At 39.9% G+C, this 25,140-nt stretch overlaps 1 protein-coding gene across 1 annotated transcript; it reads right to left on the bottom strand.

The window, feature by feature from the left end:
- Window positions 1–835: 835 nt before the first annotated feature.
- Window positions 836–15,494, bottom strand: si:ch211-214e3.5 (zinc finger protein 518A). Its single transcript, XM_046069232.1, has 3 exons — window positions 15,136–15,494; window positions 9,703–9,782; window positions 836–5,847 (listed from the first exon to the last, which is right to left on the bottom strand). Exon 3 carries the CDS (start codon window positions 5,825–5,827, stop codon window positions 1,676–1,678), a length of 4,152 nt encoding a protein of 1,383 aa, XP_045925188.1. The 5' UTR covers window positions 5,828–5,847; window positions 9,703–9,782; window positions 15,136–15,494; the 3' UTR covers window positions 836–1,675.
- Window positions 15,495–25,140: the final 9,646 nt, after the last annotated feature.

The raw sequence follows: 25,140 nt of genomic DNA, 5'->3' as shown, positions 1-25,140 counted from the left end.
AGAAATATTGTATTCATTCACTAATTTTTACAAATCACTTACACTTTGCTATTAAAAACAAATTTCTGTTAATCTACTGTCAATAAAAAGTTACACTTCCTGCACAGATGTTTCAGATTAAAAGCCTTCCAATGGTATTAAGGGCATAGCCTCTTTCTTTCCCGACAGGCTTTAATGTGAAATATCTGCAGGAACTTTTCAGTTTCTCGGACAGTAGCTAAACAACAAACTAAAATCGGTATAAATAAGGATGAAATATGTTTTACGCAGAGCTGAAACGATTAGCTAAAACTATTGATAACTGATTAATCATTAAAGAAATGTTTCAAGCAAAAATGCCATACTTTGCCTCATTCCAGCTTCTAAATTGTGATGATTTGCTGCTTTCCTTTGTATTATGTGAATATCTTTGGCTATTGGACAGTCGTACCTCGCCTTGGTCTTTAGAAAATAGTGCAAGGCATTTTCTTCATATTCATTCATTTAACAGATTAACTTCTTGATTAATTGTATAATCAGCAGCAGCATGAATCAATAGTGAAAATAATTGTTAGTTAGAACCCTAGTTTAATCATTGTTGATATCCCTTATTGACATATCTTTAATTATAATCTTTACAATTCCAATTATAAATGATCAAAATAATGAAGCCATTTTTCAGCTCTGGCATCTAAAGGTTTTGGAAGTAGATGCCAACCGAGCCCCCATTTGACAAACATTTCTATGTTGTTTCTGAAAGATTGCTATATTTAGTCTCTCTTGATGTTAACATCCTGCACCAACGTCTACTTTAATGAATTAACATTGCAACCCACAAATAATGTACAATCTGAAAGCAAATTCATGGGACCTTTAATATTTATAAGTAAACAGAAATCAAATGTGGATTCACATGATTCACAACAAACCGCCTAAGCCGCTACCACAAAGATATTGTTAGGTCAAAACTGCATAGGGTGTAAAGTGGGCTGATGTGTATTTCTCAAGTACAGATACAAGAAAGTATTTTATAAAATCACCTGTCTATTTTCAACACTTGGCAGACTAAAGAGATTACTGTCTAGTTATAACAAATGCATGCTACAGGTTGACAAAATCCTGACAATAGTGTAAAATTATACCCCTTTACTTAAATCATCATACAAAAAGGAATATTTTGGACTAAACAGTTTATTCATCACAAGCGCAAAACAATTGAATTGGTCTACAAGCTTTAGAGTTAAGCTATACAAATACAGTTTCCTGTCATGTGCAGGATAATAAAAGCAGATACAAAAGTCCCTTAAACTAGGCCTATGCTTTTCTGAAATTTATGAGCAAAAATGACAAACCAGATTAATATGAAATCACCTGAGTAATTAATCCAACTCTGCATACAACATTTGCTGACATTGCCCCCTTTCTTTAACCTAGTGCTCTTACAACAACTCCTAATTACAGTGTACCATTTTCACAGTTCAATTTGACCTGTGCATGCATGATATAAATCATGTTTGCAGTACATAATTTACCAGAATATGCCTATGAAAAGATAAACTATGATTCACTTAAGAATATGTATTTACAGGAACGGAAATTGAACGTATAGTGGAAGGTCATTAAAAATATACAACTTCAGCTTGTTCCACCTCGAAAAGGACAGAATATCAACCCATTTAAAGGTGATGGAAAACTTTCAGAACAGTTTATTCCAGTCTCTAGTTGCCTCCATCAGGTGCCGTTGGCCATGGCCAATCCAATGTTCTTGGCTGTTGAAGAGCCGACCACAAAACCAGCAGTCAAACACCACAGGCTCTTGTCTACAACCTGATAAAGTTTCCACTACCTCGTACTTTTTTTTGCTTTTTTTCCTTAACTTCAGTTTCAGGAGGAATCGCTCTCGGACAGAACTCCGAACTGGCCTAGGTCTTGGATCATCGCTGTGAGACGACACACCTTTTATCGAGGTATTCTTCCCTAGAGCACCAAGTTCAGAGAGCGCTTCGATTGTTTTCTGAGACAGAGAGACCTTAGTAACAGCACCTTTGTACCTGGTCACTACCTTCATGATATTGGCCACTTCAGGAATGTCAGCATCTGGATGATTGAGCACCACTACAGGTTGGTATCTACGTGGGCATTTGACCTGCTGTAGAGAACTGAAAGGAGCAAGTCTCAGTTTCCTTTCAACTTCTTTGGCTACAGGCTTCCATAACACAGTAGTCTCTCTCTCAGTCAGTACTTTATTTGTGAGTCTTCTAGCTTTATGCACCGTTGTTGGAAGCTCATCAAATAATGGTTTCCTGCGCCTTTTCCTTTGGCTTGGAGGCCGAATCGGCCTTGGGGCTAGGATAGGTTTCTCTGCTTCACACTGTGGTACCTTTACATTCATCTGAGAGGGTGAAATGCAAGATTCCTTGACATCTTTCTGTGCAGTATTTTGTATGGTGATCAGTTTCTTTACTCCGCTTGAGGCTTTTGCATTAGTTTTGTTTGATGACACTAAAAAACACTGGGTCTGAGGTCTGGTGGCCAAAAACAAAGGCTGACTGCTTGAGGTGGGAGCGCCACTTGTAAGGAGGCTACCAGAAGGAGTGACAATTTTAAATATGACTTTGTTTCCAGTACTGTCACTGGTTTGGCTATACTGAGCCCCAGTCTTTGCATCTTGGTTGTTCAATAGTACGCCTGATTTGGGTGGAGAGATGTATCGGAGCAAGAACGCCTGACGACCAGTCTGCAGAGTGCTGGGTTTGTCTGCAGAGCTCATGGGCATGGCCAGAACTGGCCGTGAGTTCAGTGGTAATTGTGCACTTGCCAATCTGAGCCCAGGAGTACTGGGGGTCTGAACAAATGGAACAGACCTCTGAACTAAGTAGCAAGTTGGCTGCGTCTTTGCTGTCTTGTCTGTAGGTGTATTATGCGGTGTGCTTGAAAGGAGTACAGGACCCTTAAAAGTTGGGCTGTTGATAAAGTAGTGACTTGAGGTGGTGCTAACACCTGGTTGAACAGCAGAGAGAAGGGATGTCCCTTTTTCAGTGGCTCCTGCCTTTGGTGCCGAGATACCTATCCTGCTGTTTGGAGCAAGGGTTATGCCAGTAGGGTTACTTGATCTTTCTAACCCTGGCTTCATGTAAGATAAATTGATCTGAGGGTTAGCAGAATTCGTTATCAGTTTGAAACCTGGGTTGGCCTTGACCTGCAATGGCATGGCAAATCGATTCTCAGTAGTCCTAAGGAGTACTGATTGCTTACCCTCTGGCAATTGAAGAATTCGTAGAGTTGTTTTCGTTTGTTTTAAAGAATCATTGCTTGCACTAGAAGATCCAACTCTTTCTTTATTAAGTTGTTTGGTTATGATTGCGTCTGAATGTTCCTCCACAAAACTGCCCAGGGAAGTTGAACTACAGTTGGTTTCTGACTGTTTTTTGGATATAGGAATGCTCTCCTCCTCTATTTTGATAATATTAAAGTCTTGGAGCACTGACTCAGGATTTTCATCCTCCGTTGGAGAATTATCAACACTAGCTATGCACTCATCAACCTCAATATCACTATCAGACACTTTGCTTATGCCCTCCCAAATATTTTCTTGAATTGAGTCTTCTCCATTGCCACTTTCTGTGATTGGTTCTGGAGACTCTGCCAAAGTCAAGCTAAACTGAGATGACTCGCAAATAAGTTCTTTTTCTGCTGAATGTTCAGACATATGGGCAATATTTTGGGTAGTGTTAGGTGATGTGCTGAATGTCTCCTTGGAATAATTGTGAAAAGTAAATACTTCTTGGTTTGGTGAATTTTGTGAGCAGTTTTCAGAACCCATGGCACTTTCTCTGCTGCTGCCTGGAATAGGTGGGGATGACTCTGACGGAGGCTGGTTTGTTGAAGGCTTCTTAAAGATTTGCTGGCCATTTTTATATTTAATTTCAGTTCTAACCCTGTTAGGGTTATCCTTTTCGGGAGTACTGTGAGAAGATTGATCTTCATTTTCTATAGTGTTAAAGGAAGAGTTGTCTGCTACTGTATCAGTCATTGATAACTCATCTGCTGCCCCACAGTTTTCAACTGTTTTTCTCGAGATTTGTTTGGAAAGTAATGTTTCCTGAGCAACTTTTGAAGGTGGAGATAAACCAGTGACCTTACCGGCACACACAGTATTGCTGCTTTTTTGGCTGTTTGCATCAGAGTTACATGTTGAGATTGAGATATCAAACTTACTTCTCTCTGAGCAGGTGTTTTGACTTGGGTGACTTTGGGCGCACACATGATCAAACTCATTTGTCATGGGATATAACGTATCTGCACAAGTCAAAGATCTATTTAGCATAGGATTAGTCTGTTCCTCAACATCAACTCTGTGTGGGATGGAATCAAAGTTGCAAACAGAGGTTTCTTCCTCCTCAGTCTTTACTTTTACAGCCATAATATCATCTTGATCCATATGTAGGCAAGATCCACTTCTTGGTGAAACTGCAAGGCAATGCGATGTTGAGCTCTTGCCATCAAAGCGTTCCCCATTCTCAATAGAGACTTTACTTTTATTCAACACAGGATTTGGGGCTGAGGAGCCCACATCTTCAACTGAGGAATGGTTCTGCATGCATGAGTCTTGCTTTGCTGTTGGTATTACTTTGAGAACTAAATGTTTTTTGCCATCAACCATCTTGAATCCCATTACTTTGGTTGTGCAGTTGGGGGGAAGAGAGATTTTGTTCTTAACCATCAGAACCGTCAGTCCATTAGGATTGGCGTGGCTTGAAGCATCAGAATTTGCAGAGTTGTCACATTCCTGTAACATTACTGGCATTGACTGATCTGTGTTATGAGAGCCTTTGCCCCAATTTTTGTTGTCCTTTTTTGCTACAATTCCATCCGCAAAATGGTGGGTCTCCTCTAAGGATATTTCTGGTTTCATTAGCCTGCCATTTTGGTTTGATACACTCCCAGAAAGACTGTTCACTTTTGATATCCTCTGAGCCTCCTGGGATTCACCACTCTTTTTTAGCAAAAGTTTTAAGCTTGCAGATGAATTTGCTGGAGTGCCATTGTCTTCTATAGCCTTCCATACATTCCTTCTCTCAGCCTCCTCTTTGTGTACAGCTGCCATGTGCTTCTTAAGGTACTCGCTCCTTGCTGCACCATATCCACATATCTGACAAGTGAAGGGGAATGTACCCAAGTGAGCTTTCATATGCTTCTGGTGATCCTCTTCATTCATGCTGATGTGCCTGCATTTTGAACACTTCCAAGGACTCTCATTATGATGATGGATGTGCTGGACGAATGTACCTGCATCCACAGTTGTAAACTCACACCAGTCACAGTTAAACTGTCCATTTAGACTATGACACATGATGTAGTGTCTGGTAAGCAGAAGCAGAGAGTACTGAACATCGTCGTTGCAGAGCTCACATGTAACCAGAGTATTCCTGTGCTCAATCCGATGGCGTTGAAGAGCAGGGAACTCATTCGTGACAAACCCGCACAGGTCACAAGGGTATGTAGGAAGTGTTCCTTTATGAGCTGCTCGAAAATGTTTAAGGAGATCATTAGGGCTATATGTTGAATCATCTTTACACACCGAGCATTCAAAACTCAGAATCTTGCCGGAGAAAACAGCCCCCTGGTGAATTTTACAATGGGTTTTATTGAGAGTTTGTTTATCCTTCTTGGTGGAACTCCCATGGTCCTTAATAGAAGATTCTTCTGCATTATTGAAGAGTGATCCATCTGTCACTTCTCTGAAATGCTTATACACAAAGTCTTTTACCTTTTCTTTTTCATCCTCTGCTACTGATATGTTGCAGTTTTTGGCAGAATCATGAGGTATTGTGAGGTCTTCTTCCATAGTTGTAAAACTGCTGATACCTGTAAGAGAGGAAATCAAATGTGTTTTTCATTAATACAAGCAGAACACTCCCACTTATTCTAAATGCATGCACTGGACTCCATAGATTCATTCGTTCTTTGGGTGAAAAACTGAACCTTTATTTTGAAATTTAAGCCATGACGTTCACAGTTGCACCTCTCCTCCGGTCACTTCCTATAACCGATATCCCCCTGACTATCCTGCAACCAGATATCAAAAACAGCGGCTCACCTTTTGTTGTTCAAACTCAGCTCTCGAACCTCAGGACAGAGGTCTCCTCTGCCGTGTAGTCTGCTTGAAACAGACCCACCGAACCAATCTCTTTGTCTTACAGCAGCTATTACACAAAGTCAGCCAGCTAACTTTACAAGCAACAGGAGCAATAAAGCCAGTTAACGCTGGGCTGTTAACTCTGTAAGCCGAACAAATGATGGAGCGTTCATTTTGTCTGACCTGCATAATCGGAACACTGCCCAGACTGCATCATTCGACAACGGAACCACAACTTTTCCCAGCTGGAGCAGCATACCAAAGCAACTCTTCTCCCTCCGGGGACTCATAATGTTAACTTAACATGCATTATATAGCGTAGCAGTGAACACGGCACGGATGCACGATTTGGAGAAGGTCATATATTACAATTAGACCTATTGTGGACAATATGAGACAGCCGCAGTGGTTCAGTGGTTAGCACTGTCGCCACACAGTAAGAAGGTTGTGGGTTCAAACCCTGGTTGCCCCAGCCTTTTCTGCGTGGAGTTTGCATGTTCTCCGCGTGGGTTCTCTCCGGCGTCCTCCCACTGTCCAAAGACATGCAGGCTAGGTTAATTGGTGTCTCTAAAACTGTCCTTAGGTGTGAGTGGTTTTTTGTCAATGTGTAGATGGACTGGCGACCTGACCAGGGTGTACCCAGCCTTTCGTCCAATGTCTCCAGCCCCCCGCAACCCTGTACGCAGGATAAGTGGTTGATGATGGATGGATGGAAGCAACAAAAAAAAAAAACATAAAATACTGACATTTTGAAATGTGTATTTCTCAACAAAGTTAAAAAAATGTTGACACCGGTCCAAAAATACTGATTTTGCCACAGTGAAGGAACAAGTATAAATGAGTAGTATAATATTATAACATTAATAAAAAGGTATAATGTTCAGTTAATAGTATACTGTTAGTTTTAATCTATTAATTACTATATTCATTATAATTTCATATAATAGTATATCAGCATTTCAGTGTGAAAGCCTTCCTCCCCGGGCCAAAACTCCTCCCTTGGCAACACCTCATCTAAGAGTTGCACCATGTAAGCGTTAGGCTGGGCCTCAACCCTCTTCGAGCTCACAAATTTGTTTCTTTTCTAGTTTCCTCAGCCGTCTCTCTAAGTTTTTATGCCTCACCTAAAGTCAGTGCACAATATTAGTTTTAACTAGTTTTATCAGCAAGCCTTTAAAGGATTTCTTTTAATTTGTTTTTTGTAGCCTACAATGTAGTCTCTCACACTATTTCTCTATTTTAGTTTTATCTAGCCAACACAAGTAGAAGCCCAGCTGAAGAAGTTAGGGTAGTCCGGTACTTTATTCAAAAAACCACAGCTGTACCTGAACCGTTGGAGCAAATTTTGAAAGTAACTTTCTGAAATCCTGGATCTCTGCAGTCAGCCCTGAAACAAGACTGCCAGACCAGCTGCTCACAAGGAGTCACCTGGGAGCATAACTGCACTTCCCACTGCACGGCGGCCTAAACCCTGCACACAACCACAATGCCAAAGCCAGCTGGAGCAGCTCGTCTCTGCCAGCACTTCAAAACGGTAGGCTGAACCACGCTTTTTTGCTGTCATGAAAATGTTGAATAAAATATTTGAATTCCCATTTAGAGAAGTTAAGTGCCCTAGCTTTACGTTAGCATCTTACTGCTGTGTCTCACCTTCAGATTACGTACCTCACTATTGCAAATAAGATCAGGTTCTATTCATCTGTTGTTTGTTAATTTTCCTTATTAAACCTTGATTTATTGGCTATTTAGCTATAGATAAATACCCTCTTATGAATAAGTTGTAGGTGTGTCAATTTATCGAAATAATTCAATTCCTTCTTAAGAGACTGATCAAATTAATGATTGAGTTTTAATTAATTTGGTTTAATTTCCCTGTTATTAACAGATGGTGGTGCCCAGAGGACTATGGCTACATTTATATGGCACTTTTATCCATAACACTTGACAAGGTCCTGCTCATTCTCTCACACACACACACACACACACACACGCCAACCATCAAGAGCTATTTGGGGTTTAGTTTCTTGCCCGAGGGCACTTCAATATGTGGAGCCACAGCCATCCCAACAATAAAGTAATTCTGTAGAGAATTAAATCCCTTACCTATAAAATTCACTATTTTTAATAGTTTTTATTTTCTTGATTATAATTATCATTGTAGAGTTGCCTATATTTGTATAAAACAGAAAAAAAATGGAATAATCTGACTCAGCCCCCACTGACATGACACTCACTTGGAGATATTGAGAGACATTTAGTCAAAACGGAATCACTGCATACCAGTGTTGTCAGTTTTAAATGAAGTGATACACATTGTTTGGCAAGTATACTGCCTGGTCACTGACTGCTCAATCAGAGTCGTTAGAAGAAACACATCCCAACCAATCAGAACACTCAGAGCAAATTACCTCCTTACACACTTGCTCTTTGCTCTCACGGTAAGCATTTCAATACAATGTGCAAATCTAACTGAAAGAAAAAGGTTTTTTCAGAGACTACATATGCATTTGCCTCTTTTTTTCATTTTAGCATAGTGCACCTCAAGCTTCCCGTGAGATTACATTGACAGCTTTCAAACACAGTCTCTCCAATTCCTTAGTAAAACATTATACTCTGTGTCTGAGATAAATGAAATATATATATAATTAAAGAAAGCCTTGACTGAAGAACCACTACGTAAAAATAACCAAACATGTGAGAGGGACTTCACCAGGTGTCCATAAGCTCGTCAGAAGAATGAACTGTTAGGAAGCAGTTGTGACTCAAGACAACATATGCTTCTTAAACCACAGAATTTAGTTTGTGGTGATCACAGCATTCAATATATACCTGTTGACATAAAGTCAATAATCTGAGAACCAGAAAAAAAATCCTTTCACTTCCACTGTATTAAGGGTGCTGGCAGAAATCTAAGACTTCACAAAACCACCAAAATTATCTACATGTCTATATACCACTAGTCGTAAGTGTACCACTAGTAGTCATACTAAAAACAATAATCATATAATAATTGCTGAATAAAATCTAAAAGGTAGAAAATGGAATTAGTGTCTAAGCAAGTAAAATAAGTCCCACAATGCATCCACACACCGAGGTTATGGGGGGGGGGGGGGGAATCGATACATAATAGTATCGTGATATTTGCCATGGCAATACTGTATCGATACACGGACGCCAAGTATCGATATTTTATTATATAAATTGCAGATGGGACTTTTAACTTTTTGGTACAAGAATAATAAAATCTATTGCTTTTTTAGTCAACTAGAAGACTTAACAGGACCATTTAGAGGACTGAAAAAGTGATATGAACAAACACAGAAATGTATCTTTTTAGATAAACAGATGTTGACAAAGTTTGACTTTAGGGACCTAATTAGAAGTTGGAAAAAGGTAATAAATTGCAATATATCTCAATGTATTTCAAATTTAAATTTGATTTGATTTGTAAATCAAATCACAACATAAATATCGTGATAATATCGTATCGTGGGGCCTCTGGTGATTCCCACCCTTACAAGGTTATAGCTTGATTGCTCACGTAAGAATAAATGGCACAAATACATTTAATAAGCAGTTATTACCTGTTCTCCTTTAGGAAAAACCCAAACATTTAATGCATGATGTCTCTGCAGAAGAGGAGCTTGTAGTGTAGTCACGGTGCCTGTAAAACATAAGCACAAAATTACAACTTCCAGTTTCCAACAGAATTTTACATTTAAATACCAAATTAATTACAATTAAATACACTATGGAAAATTGTGTAGGATCTATTTGTGGACACTATTTTGTTTAACAAAACAAAGATCGTTTTCTTGATTTCAACCAAAGTGTTTATATTGACAAATTATTATTATTAGTTTAATGTTACGAACTTGAACAACTTTCCTGGTTTCACTAAAAACCAGAAAACATCACGCCACACAGGGTTGGGCAATATGACACTATATATCCTGCGATTGAAGAAATGTGTCCACCAGTAGAGATTTGGCAATACCATTTCCACCGCATGAGCTACCCCTCAGTGTCTCTGCTATACAGTATATTCAGGGCAGGCTTACTACCAAATCAGGGCTGGATTCTCATGTAATCTCGTCATCTTGAGAATCGAACTGCCTCAAAAGGTAGAGTAAAGTAACGCGAGGTAAAGGGATTTGGGCAGCAGGACTGCTTATAACGTGTTTACGTGAGAGCGACAGTTGGTTGACGTAACGCACCTCTAAGCTGGTTTGTCAACCACCACAGAAGAAGAAAGAAAACACGGAGGAGCTCAAAACTGTAAATACAGAGCAGGAGCAGTTTGTATTTGTATGGAAGTTCCAAATAAAAGGTGATAATTAAATGTGATAAAGTACAGTATGGTTATTTTATACCATAAAAAAAAAAAATTATATATATACATACACATACATACACACACACACATATACAGAACAATTACTGTATCTTATAGCCTATACCTTTAACGGGATATAAATTCGTATCACCTACCCCTCATGCCACATGAGCTGCAGTTCATGCCACACTGCTGAGTGGTATACAGTTTGGACTTAACATTACTAGTATGTATACTACTTACTGTATATACATTTATATTTCTATCTAAGAGGTTTGTCAGATTTAACCGCACACAAAATTTCCTTTTGACTCTAAACTCATAAAAACTAAAACAAGAAACCCTTTAAGACATCAACTTTGCGGTAAAAAAACAACAAAATAAACCCTTTACTGTAACAGTGGGATCAGAGCTATTAAAACATCTCTCTGGCAATCAGGACTTACAGGTCCCCTGTGGAGTCTTTAACCTCTACAAGCGTTAAGGAGCAGTCTTTTCTGTTTAGCAGCATGAAAAGTAGCATTAAAAAGGGACATGGAGGAAAGCCGTATAGAAAAAAAGAAATGAAAACAAATCACAGAAGCAGTCAGCGTTGAGATGGACAGCAGGACTCCAGCTGAGGTTTGAATATTTCATTTATACATCAGTGATGTCCATGGTTCAATATGGACTAGTCTTTTCGACCATTCAAAGCACTTTTATACTACATTGCATTCACCGTTCACACACGTTCATACACTGAGCCTAAGTGCTCTAACAGAAACTAACATTCACACACTGGCGGAACAGCCACCAGGGGAAATTCGGGGTTCAGAATCTTGCCCAAGGACACTTCGACATGCAGCCTGGGGGAGATTGAACCGCCGAACTTCTGATTAATGGGCAACCCGCTCTACCTCCTGAGCCTCAGCCGCCCTAGATGACGACTAGATAATAATAATATGATAGTTTATGCTGCAATTCTTTTTATTTAGATGAAGAAAAGCTTGCCAGACCTCAAACAGCGTGTTGATGACCTTAGGCGCAGCAGCAAGCAGACGCCAACCTGACACTGACCCAGACTGAGGATCGAATAGCCGGTCATCGGGTCTGAATCACTGCCTGAAGGCAGCCTTACAGAACCAGGAAACTGCATCCTGTGCTCCCTGTGCCAGCCCACCACGATCCTCAATTGTAACATCACAGGTCCTGGAATACTTGGTATTAATGGTTAATGGGTAACACCTAATCTCTGTTAACTATTGTAAATCATATCTAAACTTCAGTACTGTGTTAGTGCTGGGCACAGGTTCATGTATGGCACATCACAGGCATCCTGTTATCCAGCACAATGCTGTGCAGAACCCCACAGGCCAAAATTATGTCACACACATTCTCTCTTTTGCTGCACGTACGTCCACACCGACTCCACTCCACCAGGCCAGTTGGTTTGAAACATACTGGCCCAATGACAATTTTTACTGGCCCTCCTTCTAATAGTTATTTATCAGTGTTACAACAAAACCAAAGACTTCTAAGTTATCTTATACTGTTAACTTGTAAAACAAAACATACGAACAGACTCAAACATGACGTGCTCTCTCTCCCACTGACAGCCATTTAATAAAAAAAAATGTACACACAGCAACGAATACAAGTCGCCTCTATCCTGATTGACAGGTCCCGCCCAAAAGCACATGCTGCATTATTGTCTATTTTCCCCCTAAATAGGACAACCATAATTTACTCAATGAACATCATGTTGTGTTGAAGAAGACTTGAAACTAGCGACTGAGACCATAAACTCATTATGAAAGTGTTTACTGAGGTAATAATTCAGCTGAGAAGTAGCAACATTTTACCATTATTTCTAATGGAACCGGACTTCTTTTTGCAGCCAGCGGACTCACCCCTTCTGGCTGTCTGCGTGGTTTCACTTTCAGACCTAGAAGTTGCCGCTTGATTGAGATTATAGAAATCACATCCAACAACCACTTGTCACGTAACTACAGATCTGGATTGGACAACGGCTGCAGGATGATCAGTTTAAATAAAAAAAATAAATAAAAAAGAAATACTAACGTTTTTTGCGGTTGAGTTGCTAGTTCAACTGTCCGGACGTTGCTTTTTACTGGCCCCGGGCCATCGGGCCACCGCTATGGTCGAGCCCTGGTGAGATCTGATTGTAGCCTCCGCTCACATACAGACTGATTAATGCCAATCTTTGCATTGAAATGAGTGTACAGCTTGTTTTCTGTCAGACGTTTGTTTGATTATAGAGAGCCGATGTGTTCTTTTGAGAAACGCAGAATGGAAATGTAACTTTGGAAAAACATAAAACAAATTCCTTTTACAAGAAAATGCCCTAGGGAACCTTTAAATTTACCTAGGGAAAGAAGTAAGAGTTAACGAATAGTGCAATTAATACAAAAAAAATTGTAAGGAGAAGAAGAGCACAGGAAGTGCATGTTAGAGGTTAGAGGTGTTATAAGAGGAAGTGTTCTCGGAAGAGATGAGTTTTCAAGAGCTTCTTGAAGTTAAAGAGGGACGCTCCTGCTCTGATGGCGTGTGGTAGCTCGTTCCACCACCGTGGTGTCACAGATGAGAGAATGAGGAATCATCTAAAGAAATAAATAGCCTGACATAACATTGTAAACAATGGATTAAGCGACTACTTCACTTCCACAAAGAAATAACACATCTGCTGAATACAGCATCTCCAATTTGAGGATCAACAGTTTTTCTTTTCAGATCACTGTTACGAATCTCCCAGCCAGTGCCTTTAGGGTCAGAATCATTTTAATCACAGAACTAATCCAGTGTTAAATGTGGAGCTGAAATGATTTATTGATCTTTAATAATTACTCATTTCAGTCATTTTCTACAAAATACTCCTCAGTAAAGAGCTATTGGCTGCTTTCCTTTAAAGTTTAGTACCATTATAAGAGCACTCCACGAATTTAACATTGCACACTGTTGGACTCATGACGGACAGGTCTTTCCAGCCCATTTATCACATCACTTTCATTCACTTTTAGTCTTCAGCCCCACCCAACGCTGACTCACCCAGCTTTCCTTCCCACCCAGATGTGCTACTTTGTGTATGGAAGGTATTGCCAAGGTGTCAGGGAGTTTGACCAGGACTACATAGACCCAGCCAACGACCAAACCACTCCATACCCGCCTGCTCTGTACGTCAGCAGCGGCCCCACAGGCTACCAGCAGTCGCCTTCCCCCCACAACCAGGAGAAACCGGGAGAGTACCAGCCTCCGTCTTATTGAAGGACTGTGCCAATCCAAGGGGAGTTTTCTTTTTAAATAAAGATGTGTGTCAATGGTTTCATTTACAACTTGGACTGTTCTCTGCACTCCCATCTTCTTCCAGCAGAATGCGTTTGCATATTTCCTCAAATATGCAATACCCCCCCCCCCCCCCCCCCCCCCCCCCCCCCCCCCCCCCCATCACCAGGAAACGCACTTTGATGTGGAAAACAAGTGGCCATCCCCTTTAATATCTTTGGATTGTTACAAAACAAGCAGCGTGATAACATCACGTTGGCTTTAGGAAATTGGAGCAGACCTAAGATAAATAAATTGTTCAGCAGATTAGTTAAAGGGCAATTTAAAAAAATACTATTTTACACTGAACAGATAATGACAGTAATGGTGGCAGCATCAAGATAACTGAAAATCAACACAGGAAAAGGTTCATTGGCACGTAGGATAGTAGTACCCTCTATAAATGCAAACAACCCAATTACATAAGCATAATGCAAATGAGTCTGTTCAAACACAGTGTTGAATACTTGTATTACCACCTCAGTTCAACATTACACTTAAAAACTTACACTTACAAAGTATTAATGTTAAGATCAGCAGGAGACCTGCATCAGCCTTCAACCCCATATGTCTCTGTCAGCTGTCAACCCTGTAGGTCAGAGGAAGCCATGTTGGGGGAAAAATGGCTGTCATGATTTTATGACTTATCTGCACCACCTACTTCAGTCTAGGAAAATTTTATTTCTGCTAATAGTGTTTCCACAAACACGTGGATTTAAATAATTTATTTCAATAACACACTTACAGGATGGACATTAAACAATCCAAATCAATTTTAACTATACAGGCTTACTGAGCTTTGATTATTACTAATAAAACTGGATATATGAAACTAATATCATAAAACAGAACGAGACTTTAGTGAACACCTGCAGACAGGTAGGCTATTCTAGGCCAACACAACCTAAATGGGCTAGATAAATGCAGCTTGGAGATGAGAAGAAAAGTTGCATCGTCTCCCAACTGCAATTCCAGCTTCAGTACCACACACGGGGACAAGTACAACATGTTGCAAAAAGGTGAATCTCTGCCATAGCATTACAAATCGAAAGCTGAATTTACTGTGTGTGTACTTTTTCGAGTGACTTGCTCCATAGTCGCTTAAGTTTAGGAAACGCGAGGGAACGCTGCATTAGTGGGAGCATCAAAGGCTGTACAGACAGACAGCAACAAAGGAGTCCAGACTATGCACTGACATGTTTTTGCACTGTGGCAATTTATATGTCGATACACGGAGAATATGTTAACCACTTCGCGACAATGTTAGTGTCTGTGGACTTTAATAACCAGTTATTTTACACCAAAATAAAGCCCCCACCCACGCGAAGATATTCAAAGTTACAAAAAATCTGTTGCTTCTTACTATTAACTCGATGGAAGTTCAGGCGGCGTCCCGTCAACGTCCGACATTATAAAAAGGAGGTTATGGTAGAAAAACACACAGCAGAAACATTTGTCTTCCTTCTCTCCTCTCTATGGAACCACAGCGACGGCGGCCATGACAGTCCATCCGGGTACTGCTGCGCTCTTGACACTCATGTAGAAGCGGATGAATATGTATTGCTTGTCAAATACCAAACTAGTGCCACGCAGGACATAGTTATGTAGAAAACAGTTAAAACAACTTTCACTAAAGTTGAAATATATTCGGTTTAACTAGACGTCCACGCGAACCTGACGGTGTTTTCGCAGAATGAGCCCTACGTCATTCGCAGCCTGTGCGCGCGCGTGTGTTTGTGTGTGTGTGTGTCTACAAGGTGGAAGAAGAAGCAACGAGCAGCAATGGCGGATATACGCCATTTCCTACTGAATGCGTTACATGTATACTGATATGACTTTGTTGGTCCATGATAGGGAATGATTTTATTTTTCACTACAAATACAATTACATCATTTCTATTTGCCTCTCTCTTTGTCTCTTTGTCACTGTCTCATACACACGCAAACACACGCACACACACGCACACACAAAGACAGGAGCACAGACGTGCAGTAATGGAGGATGTGAGGCTGATACATTGTTGCCTCATCACCCAACATGGTAGCTTTGTGTACTTACAATGTTTACACCATATTAGTAGCCTTAAAAGGGTAATTAGATTTAAAAGCCTTAGTTAAATCTCTCTGACTGTGCTTGCTTCCCCCTTTCTCTCTGCTCCTGACATTATTATGTTATGGTTGAGCATTATATAGACTGCCATTATATCCATTCGGATTGAGGACACTACCATAGAGTTGATGATTTCATTGATTGTGATAGTCTATTCAACCATATATTCAGAAATAATGTTAAAAATAAATAACAATATCTGCAAAAACAATTTGCCAATGGCCTATACAGGGTGGATAAAAAACAGAATCCTGAAAAACACTCAACACAAGGTCTATAATTTATAATATTCTGGTCTTTCGATTATGTTACATGATCCTTATGAGTAGATTGACTTCATCCAGGTGTCATAGAATTGTAGATTTCCTTTTTTTCTCCAGAGAATATGTTGGCTTAAAAGCTGGAACTCTCCAGCACTCGGAAACATGGAAACTTGAGCATTGTCATAAAATTCAACGAAACTCTGCTGATGACCATGTGACATGATGGAAAGCTGTAGAACAGGAGAACAAATGGACCTTGTGATAATTGTGGTAATTTCTCAACAGCTGTTTCCAAGAACCTCTAAATGTGAATGGTTACAAACATATTGGTTGTGCTTTCTAGTGGATGAATCATCCACTAGGTAAAACTAGGTAAAAAGTGTGACACATATATAGCAACTTCGAGAAGAAGTTGTGGACTGAGCTAAAATGCTGTTCTGTCGTAATATTTAATGTAACAGGTGTCACTCATAGTGACAAATCCTCAGATACTCATCTCCCACCTTTTCAGTCCTTCTCAGCATTTTAGAGCTGCTTAGTCTCTTTTAGCTCAGTGTTTAGTTATATGGACTGCATATTCGAATCTCTGTTGTCATCACATAAACTCTGAAAACCCATTGTACACCCCTGCCCGGCACCAAAGAGCAGACAGTACACAGTTACAGACTAGCTGGAGAACATAGTGAAGCATTTAGCAGCTAAAGAAAATATCTATGATATGATATGGAGTTACATCAATCTGGTGGCCAGAAAAACAGCTCCAAATGAAAGCTAATGTTGCTCTGTGTCTGATGGATGTGTAAGTAGCCATCTGTTTTTGCTAACGTCATAGACATAACAGTTTTATAAGGCAATAACTTGTCATAGATGTGTGTTTTTAAGCTTGTTCCTGTGCCCTCAAGTGGCCAGAATGAATCCACCTTGACATGGATAGACTGAAGGGATGTGATGGCTATGATGCCGATCATCCTTAATTTTATTAAGGTATCACAAATGGTCAGGTTCATGCAATGTTCATGCAATGTGCAAAATAATTCCGTCTACAAAACAACAGTTTGCTTAATATGAAAGGAATGCATACAAACTTGTCAAAACACATCAAATTGCATTGAAATCCATACAATCTTTTGTATTTTTTGCCCTGAAAACAGGCACTGCTATGACATTTTGCAAAGTACTCTATGTGCTGGTCTGGTCTAAAGGTACAGTTATTAGCCTTAATAATTTACTGGATAAAATTCTTCGGAAGAGGAAGGGGCTCTTTTTCACTGCAAGGTCCAGCAGATAGGGAGCTCCTAGCACTATGTCTGAATTTACAATATTTTGTCTTAAGGTGAGAACTACATTCTGTTGTTGTTGCTCTGATGCACCACTACAGCTAAGTCTGTGCATGGTAGTAGTCACAGAGGTCAGTAGACCACTCAACATATTCTCACAAACGTAACGATTTGGTCAGTTTTACTATCCCACCCTGCATACAGGGCCTCTCAAAATCATTTTTTGATTTTTTACCGTAGCTCAAAGTAATTTGAATGTTTGACTAGAACAGCAAGGACACATGATGAGGCCTGCAAACTAGACATCTGTCGTTACTAGGGATGGCTATCGAGTGGCGATACATTTAACTTATCGACCGAAATATCGAGTAGAATCGAAATGTCTCAAACCAGTACTTCATTCGATACTTTTTGTAAACAGATCACCTTGTGCCTGCACCCACTAGTAAGTCCATGCAAGATTTTAACAGCCCTTTCACCTTTGGCTTCCGTCCCAGGCATGTTCGTCACTGTTGCAAGTTTATCTCCACAAGCTTGGCTTTCTGTTGGTTTATCTTCTGGTATCATTTAACACTACTCTGTACATTATTTACTATTCACATCAATTGTCACCAATCAATCACTGCATTCTACCATATCAATTAGAGCTTTTATGGCGCAATTAGCAATCAGCTGATTTTACTCATGGAGCCTCCAGCTGCAGTTGCGGCTGATATCAGATGTAGTCTGTGTGATCAGCTGGATTTGCAGCCTCTCTCTTCCTCTGTTTCAATCGGGAAGCTTCCGGTCTAAGATGTGAATCCAATGCGGGAGTCCCGCAATAGAATGCAGGTTTAAGGGAGGTGTGAGACTCTTCTGGTTGCAAAAGAAGTATGGTTCCATTAGAAATAATGGTAAAATGACCCTACTTCTCACCTGATTTATTACCTCAGTAAACACTTTCCTAATGAGTTTATGGTCTCAAACGCTAGTTTCATGTCTTCTTCAATAAAACATGATGTTCAATTTTAAGTAAATTATGGTTCCATTTAGTGGAAAATAGACCATAATGCAGAGTGTGCTTCAGGGCTGGATTATCTATGATTGACAAGTCGTTACCATGGCGACCTGGTCCGTTGCCGCTGGTTGCAAAAACTTGGCACCCTAACGGCCAAACTCGAGGCTTCAGAGCAGTCCACAAACCACCGGGTGACGTCATGATGACTACATCCACTTCTTATATACAGTATGCTCTGTTTGCTTCTTAATTAGGGGTTGTACCAGAACAGGTTTACATGGTTTAATTTGCAAAAAACACCATATTTTTTTGTCATACTGCACCTTGCTGCAGCTCCTCTTATCATCCTGTGTGTTAAAGGCTTCATTTTAGCTGTGGAGTGATACATCTTGCCTCTACATGATCTTTGTTGGGAGTTGCACACGTGCAGTTCCTAGTTAAGGACTATACTAGCAAGTCAGAAGCAGAGAATGGTGGGTCAGCGAGAAGCCGGTAACACAGCTTCAGTTCAGCTGTACATGTTCCCCTTACCAGCTTAGCAACATGGACTGGAGCAAGAGTTTCAGAGTGGTGAGTTATTAATCTGTAACAAAAGTATCTTTCATCCATAAAGTTTTAACTGAGCTCTGTCTCTACATCACAGGAACAACTTTATGTCCACTGACTGCCTGGAGGGTAGCTAGTGTTTGGAAGGGAGACGAGAGCTGTGTGCTGCAGGTCAGTGTTTTTCCACTGGTGTTTTTGAGAGCGTGTCGGACTAGCTGCTTGGAGAGCGTTATATGAGGCACATTTAGCTTTCATCCCTGTGACGTCACAGGGATGAAAGGGAAGCAGCTGGACTACAAACGAGCAGTTTTCAGGCAGTTCAGGGCAGTGTTTTCTGTGGGAGATGGGAACTCCCTTTGGGGTGGACTTTTGGCTTTTTCACTTTGCAAACCTGTTACATGCACAAAAAAGATATATAACGCAATAAAGGAGAGGGGAGAGGCAAAAAGCAGAATAACACATCTTTAATCGTTTTCTACTTCTTAATGTCATCTTTTATAGAGGAAGTTTGCAACTCTCTACTAAAGTAAACAGCACTTGCGGAGATCTTTCAATTCAGTTTATTAATTGAAAGTAAACAATATAATTCTCTGTTGACTTTCAACAAACAAATTTTACTTAAATTCGTTTTACACAAATCATGTGGTCACTAAAACGCTTCATTGTCTCTCTTTCAAATAGGCTAAAAAAAAACTCCCAAGTTGGCCCCCTTCCTCTGAGGATGACAAAATTAGGATGAGGAGTGATCTGATTCAGTTTCCCAATATTTTTATACAATGTTTTTGAAAAAACGAAAAACGAAATAGATCTCCTCGCTTGCCCATAACAACAAAAAAATAGCAGGGTATCGAATGAACCACTCCATTGGTATTGGTATCATTGGTTTTGCTACTGTAATTGCTGTACACAGGATAAGCGGTTGACAATGGATGGATGGATGGATGGTACTGGAATCATAAAATTTTAAACGATACCCAACCCTGAATGCTTTCACATGAACAACTGAGTGCAACAATTTATAGGGCTTCTGTTAGAGACTGTCTATAAAGACATTTGCGTTATGACATGGTAAGGCAAGTATGAAGAATTTATTTTCTAGCATAATCCAACCCCAATATGAACTGGGGTTGAATTATTACCAACCCCTCTTATAATACATCTCAGACTTGCTCTCTATTGAGTAAGTATTAAATATAAACAGTGTCTTTTCCATCTGACACATTCAGCTCTAGCTGTTACTGCTGTGTTGAGTTTCTTTTTACTCAGTGAATGGCATAAGATCACTCATTTAATTTATTTTGTTTCCTTTACTTAAAAGTACCAATACAACAATTGCAAAAAAAACAACTGAGAAGTAAAAGTCTGCCGTTCAAAATCCAATTTAAAGTGTCCCTGTGGAGTTTTATACCAGTAGTAGCACTTTGGAACTGATTTCCTATGAGTGGGTCCCTGTTTTGTTTATCTCATACATGTGCAGGAGGGTGTGCACACACGTGAGCTTGGGTGGCACAGTACACAGAAAATAAATTCCCACTATTCCATTGATGGTGGTGTTAACAGGTGAAATATGCAGCAATGCGCCAGCAGATACAGTAAAGAAGAAGACTGCAAGCCAGTAAACATGGGTGTCAACAATACTGGATTTGACATAAAATGTTAAAATGTTTAATAAGGAAGGAACTGCACTTAACGCATTTATTAGACCTCAAGTGTACACACAATGTTTTGGTGAGTAACACTGAATGTAAACACTGTAGGAGTAAAATTAATTATTACCTTATATGTACTTGTAATATCTGTCATATTGCGCTAGTTTTCTTTTGCTTAGTTGAGTTCCATTTCCACTCAAGGGCACATGTGTTTCGGTACATTGAATTCCTGTGAGAGTGTTTTGTCTTATGGAGAATCAGGAGGATTCCATTCCCGTGAGAAGTCAGTTCCTCTCAAGGCTTTATGATCTGAGTTGTCTTTTCTGTTTGTCGGACTCTCTGCATACACTCTTCACTACGTAAAGAGCTGCCCTTCAGCTGAATTAACTTTACTAGCTCTGTTACTCTTTTTTAATAAACAGTATAATAATAAAAATGTTTGTTGGAACTTCTTTATTTTTTAATTTCTTCACATGGAAATTTAAAATTTCCACAACTAACTTTGTGATGAGGATGGGATTGGACGACTGATTCGGACTCTGTTGAAGCACAGAAGTTAGCTTACACAGAGAAATTCCTTTCTACGAGTGAGAAGCTGTCCTTGGTGGAGCCCAGACCTTCGCTCCAATCTTTGCTTTAATCCTGGCATTAAAGAAGAACATGCACAGTGAGAAATTAATAAATAATAACAACTATTGAGAATAACAAAGTAAAGAAAGGTATAAGTCAACAATATCTAGCATAAGTCCTGAAGGACAGACCTGTCTTGATTATTTTTGTCTTATTTTGTTGTATTTGTGGATTTCTGGTGTATCTGCTGAACAAGTGGACCAGTATATTCTGTATAGGACAAGAGACTAAATGGACCTTGTGAGAAAATAATCAGAGAAGGGGAAGAGTCAGAGTAAAGCGAAGTTTGAGTGGGACAGAGGTCCTAAACTAACACATTAAATCCTTCTCTAACCGATTCACGCTAATCATGGAATCCACTCCAGTTGATCCAGACCTGGACTCCTCTCCTTTTCTGTATGCTCCAATCTGAGTTCCAGCTAAGGAAGTAGACCGAGATATTGAGGGGGAAACTCCCCTCGCTGATGAAGCACACCACAGCCCAATGTGAAACCAAAGGTTAAAGCCACTAAATCTTGCAAAGTCCGAAAGACAAAACAGGTCCTCGGCTTATACTGAAGGGATGCGACACATTGGTTCTCCCTCCAAACGCCCAGAGATTGAAATGCCAATGGAGGACAAGGACAGGACAAGGAGTATTAGTATTCAGACCATGGTCAGAACAGGAAATTGTCGAGGCCATGGCTCATGTGACCAGCCAATCTGGCAACTTAGACTGCTTCAGTACACAGTTGGAGCATTTTGTTAAAGAATATAGGCCCACAATGACTGAACTAAGATGGCTGATGAGCAACATGACAAAATATCTGCATACTTACAGCAACAATGACAATGCCCAGTACAGAGATGCCCTCCCTTGACTAAATGATGCCTGCAGAGATGCTTTTGATCTTAATAGTTGTCTGACACAAGGTCAAATGGGAGCAAATCCATCGTAGCCCTATAAAGTTCACTTAAAGGAATATTTTCTGAGCCGAATGAAGCCAGATGGAGTAAGGAAGAGCTGACTTTAATGAAAAACAGCTTCCCTGCAGACCACTATAGGACATGCTGTACATGCAGAAGATCAACGCAAAGACAGAACAAAGTCAGAAGAAACTGAATGACACTCAACTAACTGAAAGCTGGCAGCGGCGGGACGGACTCCGGTAACGGACCAGCCTGATACATACACCACTGGGTAAATCAGACCAACTATACCAAAATAATAATCCTATTAATAACAGTGCCATAAAAAAACATTTAAGCTAACATTAATATTATATTGAAATATTATTACATATTAATAAGCCTGAACAGCCTACATTTGTTCACAATGTTGTGTTTTGGTTGACTCAGGCGCTACTTTGTCTGTTTTAAAGATCAGACCACTGTCCCATAAAATTAATTTGATGAGATCTAATGTGTCACTTTGGCATAGTGTTAACTTCACATAAAGATGGGTTAAAAGCAACCAGGCTGGCTATGACCACCAGATATTGAGGTATGTCTATAGCTTTCTGTGGTGCCATCTAATGTTACTTCTATGGCATTACAACTCACCACGTTCACACAAAGACTGCACATGCTTTTGAACACATGCAGAAACACTGCACAGCACATGTATCTGATGTCAAGATGAAATTTTTAGTAAAGAAAAATAAAGAATAGAATAAACACAGTCCAAAAACAGAGACACTTATAACATATTTTCTGGACAAAGGAGGATGTTTGTGTTTTTGTATTTGTGTCCTCACCAATTTTTGCAGTCCCCTTAAATATGTCTACCTATACTGCAACATTCCACCAAACCACTATATGGTGGGGTAGTTGTAATTGTCAAAGAAAAACTCTGCTAGTCACAGTCTCATTTCAAATTATTATTAAATCCAAAATTGTCTGAATTCTCTAACAAAGCTATACAGTTTCAACAATAACATACTGGGAATGAGCAAATAGCTGTTTATTCATTTAATGCATGGAGTGGATGAAAATACACATTATTGCCTGTTTTTCTTAATACACTGCTCAAAAACATTGAGCAAACTCTTAAACCACACATCAGATCTAAATTAATTAAATAGTTCTAAAATCTTTACTGTACATTGTATAATTTGTTGAGAACAAAATGGTGCAACAACAGCCAGTGGAAACCAAAGTTACCAACCAAATGAGGGCTGGATTCAAAATCACACAGCAAAATCACAGGCTGATCCAACATTGGTGACTTTCATCACGGCAACTGCCCTGTATACACTCCTGACAACATCTGGACATGTTCCTGATGAGATGACAGATGGTGTCCTGGCGGATCTCCTCTCAGACCTGGTTGAGGGCAATCGTGAGCTCCTGGTTAGTCTGTGGTACTCCATGGCAGTGTTAGATGCATGATACATAACATCCCAGAGGTTCTCAATTGGATTCAGGTCTGGGGGACGTGAGGGCCAATCAATGGGATTCATGCCTTGGTCATCCAGGAAGAACCTACACACTGGGGCCACGTGAGGCCGGACATTGTCCTGCACCACTAGGAACCCAGGGCCCACTGCGCCAGCGTGAGGTCTGACAAGGCTCTGAGGAATTCATCCCCTTACCAAACAGCAGTCAGGGTATCATTGGCTAGCACGTGGACCTCTGTGGGACCCTCCAAGGATATACCACCCCAGACCATCACTGACCCAATGCCAAAACCGGTCATGCTTAATGATAATGTATAGCGCATAACATTCTGCAATTACTTTTACTTACTTACTTAAAACCTGTCCTGCCCAGTAGCCTGGTATAGAGTATGAGGAGCTGGATACCATATTGTGCCTGACAGATTTTACTTTAACAAGAGAGTATTAATATACTCCTTTGTCTGTTTTATTATTTATTTAAATTTATTTGTCACCGTTTCGCTTCCACTGTCTGCCATGACTGCTTGACTGTAAGACTACTCACGAAGAAGAAGCATGCGAGAAGCTGAAAGCAATGGAGAAAAAAGGCAGAACAGTTTTTGGTTTTTACAAGTTTTGTACGCTATTTCATCACTAAAAACACTTTTGAGACGTTTTGAAGTGAGAAATCAACTGTGTAGAATTTGAATATTTGCAGTTTTACAAAAGTTGATGGCGAATTCAAAATATGCTCAAACGTTTTCGGGGTTGAGAAGCTCCACAAGTGCCCGTGAGGTTAGTGGTGCCAGCCAGCCGGCCGGTCAGTCACGCCCACAGAGCCCTCTGGTCCCAGTTACACAGACCACTGTAGCAACAACAACAGAGCAGCAATGACAGACGAAAGGCCACAACTGTAAGATAGTTTCAATGTTCGTACCGCTGACATTCTGTCTTTACAATTTGAGTAATGGTTTAATATTTTAAAGTAGATCAAGAAACATCTGGCTCAAGATGTAGCCTAAAGAACTCCACTTAAGATAAAATTTATAAGCACTTTGGAAAAATTAAGAAAAAGTATTGTGAAAGTGGGCTGTTGCTTTATTATTCTTAATAGACATTACATTGTTAGTGTACAGCTGTGGTTATAGTACTTTCTTTTAATGTGCTTTTTTAAAATATAATTCCAAAGCAAAAATATTTGTTAAAAAGTTAAACCTTTTAAAGTTAAAACCTACTTGGCAATAAATCAGATTATGAGCTTATTGTTTTGGGTGATAAAGCCGGGCTGTCATCTTGGAGCAGCCTCTCCATAGTTCTTTGCATTCTTTGTTTTGAGGTCTCATGGAAGGTGCTGGCTAAGAGAATGCTATTTTAGTTGTGTTAGCAAACAAAATAAAAGTAAGTGAATTATAGAAGTAGCCTACACTGTCTTGTTGTGTTCCCTGGTTTCCCCCTGGTATTGATACTGGTGTTCATTCTGAATAGTAAACCTTATTCACTTAATGGTAATGTTAGCTAGTTAGGCTGTGTGTTGGACAT

Source organism: Micropterus dolomieu, linkage group LG14, assembly GCF_021292245.1.
Source record: "Micropterus dolomieu isolate WLL.071019.BEF.003 ecotype Adirondacks linkage group LG14, ASM2129224v1, whole genome shotgun sequence".
Taxonomy (NCBI): domain Eukaryota; kingdom Metazoa; phylum Chordata; class Actinopteri; order Centrarchiformes; family Centrarchidae; genus Micropterus; species Micropterus dolomieu.
The sequence above is the reverse complement of the archived record's forward strand: the minus strand, read 5'-3'. Positions and strand labels throughout refer to the sequence as shown.

What these genes read in the sequence shown, in the direction of transcription:
- si:ch211-214e3.5 (XM_046069232.1), bottom strand. Translation starts at nt 5,827, where the DNA reads ATGGAAGAAGACCTCACAATACCTCATGATTCTGCCAAAAACTGCAAC.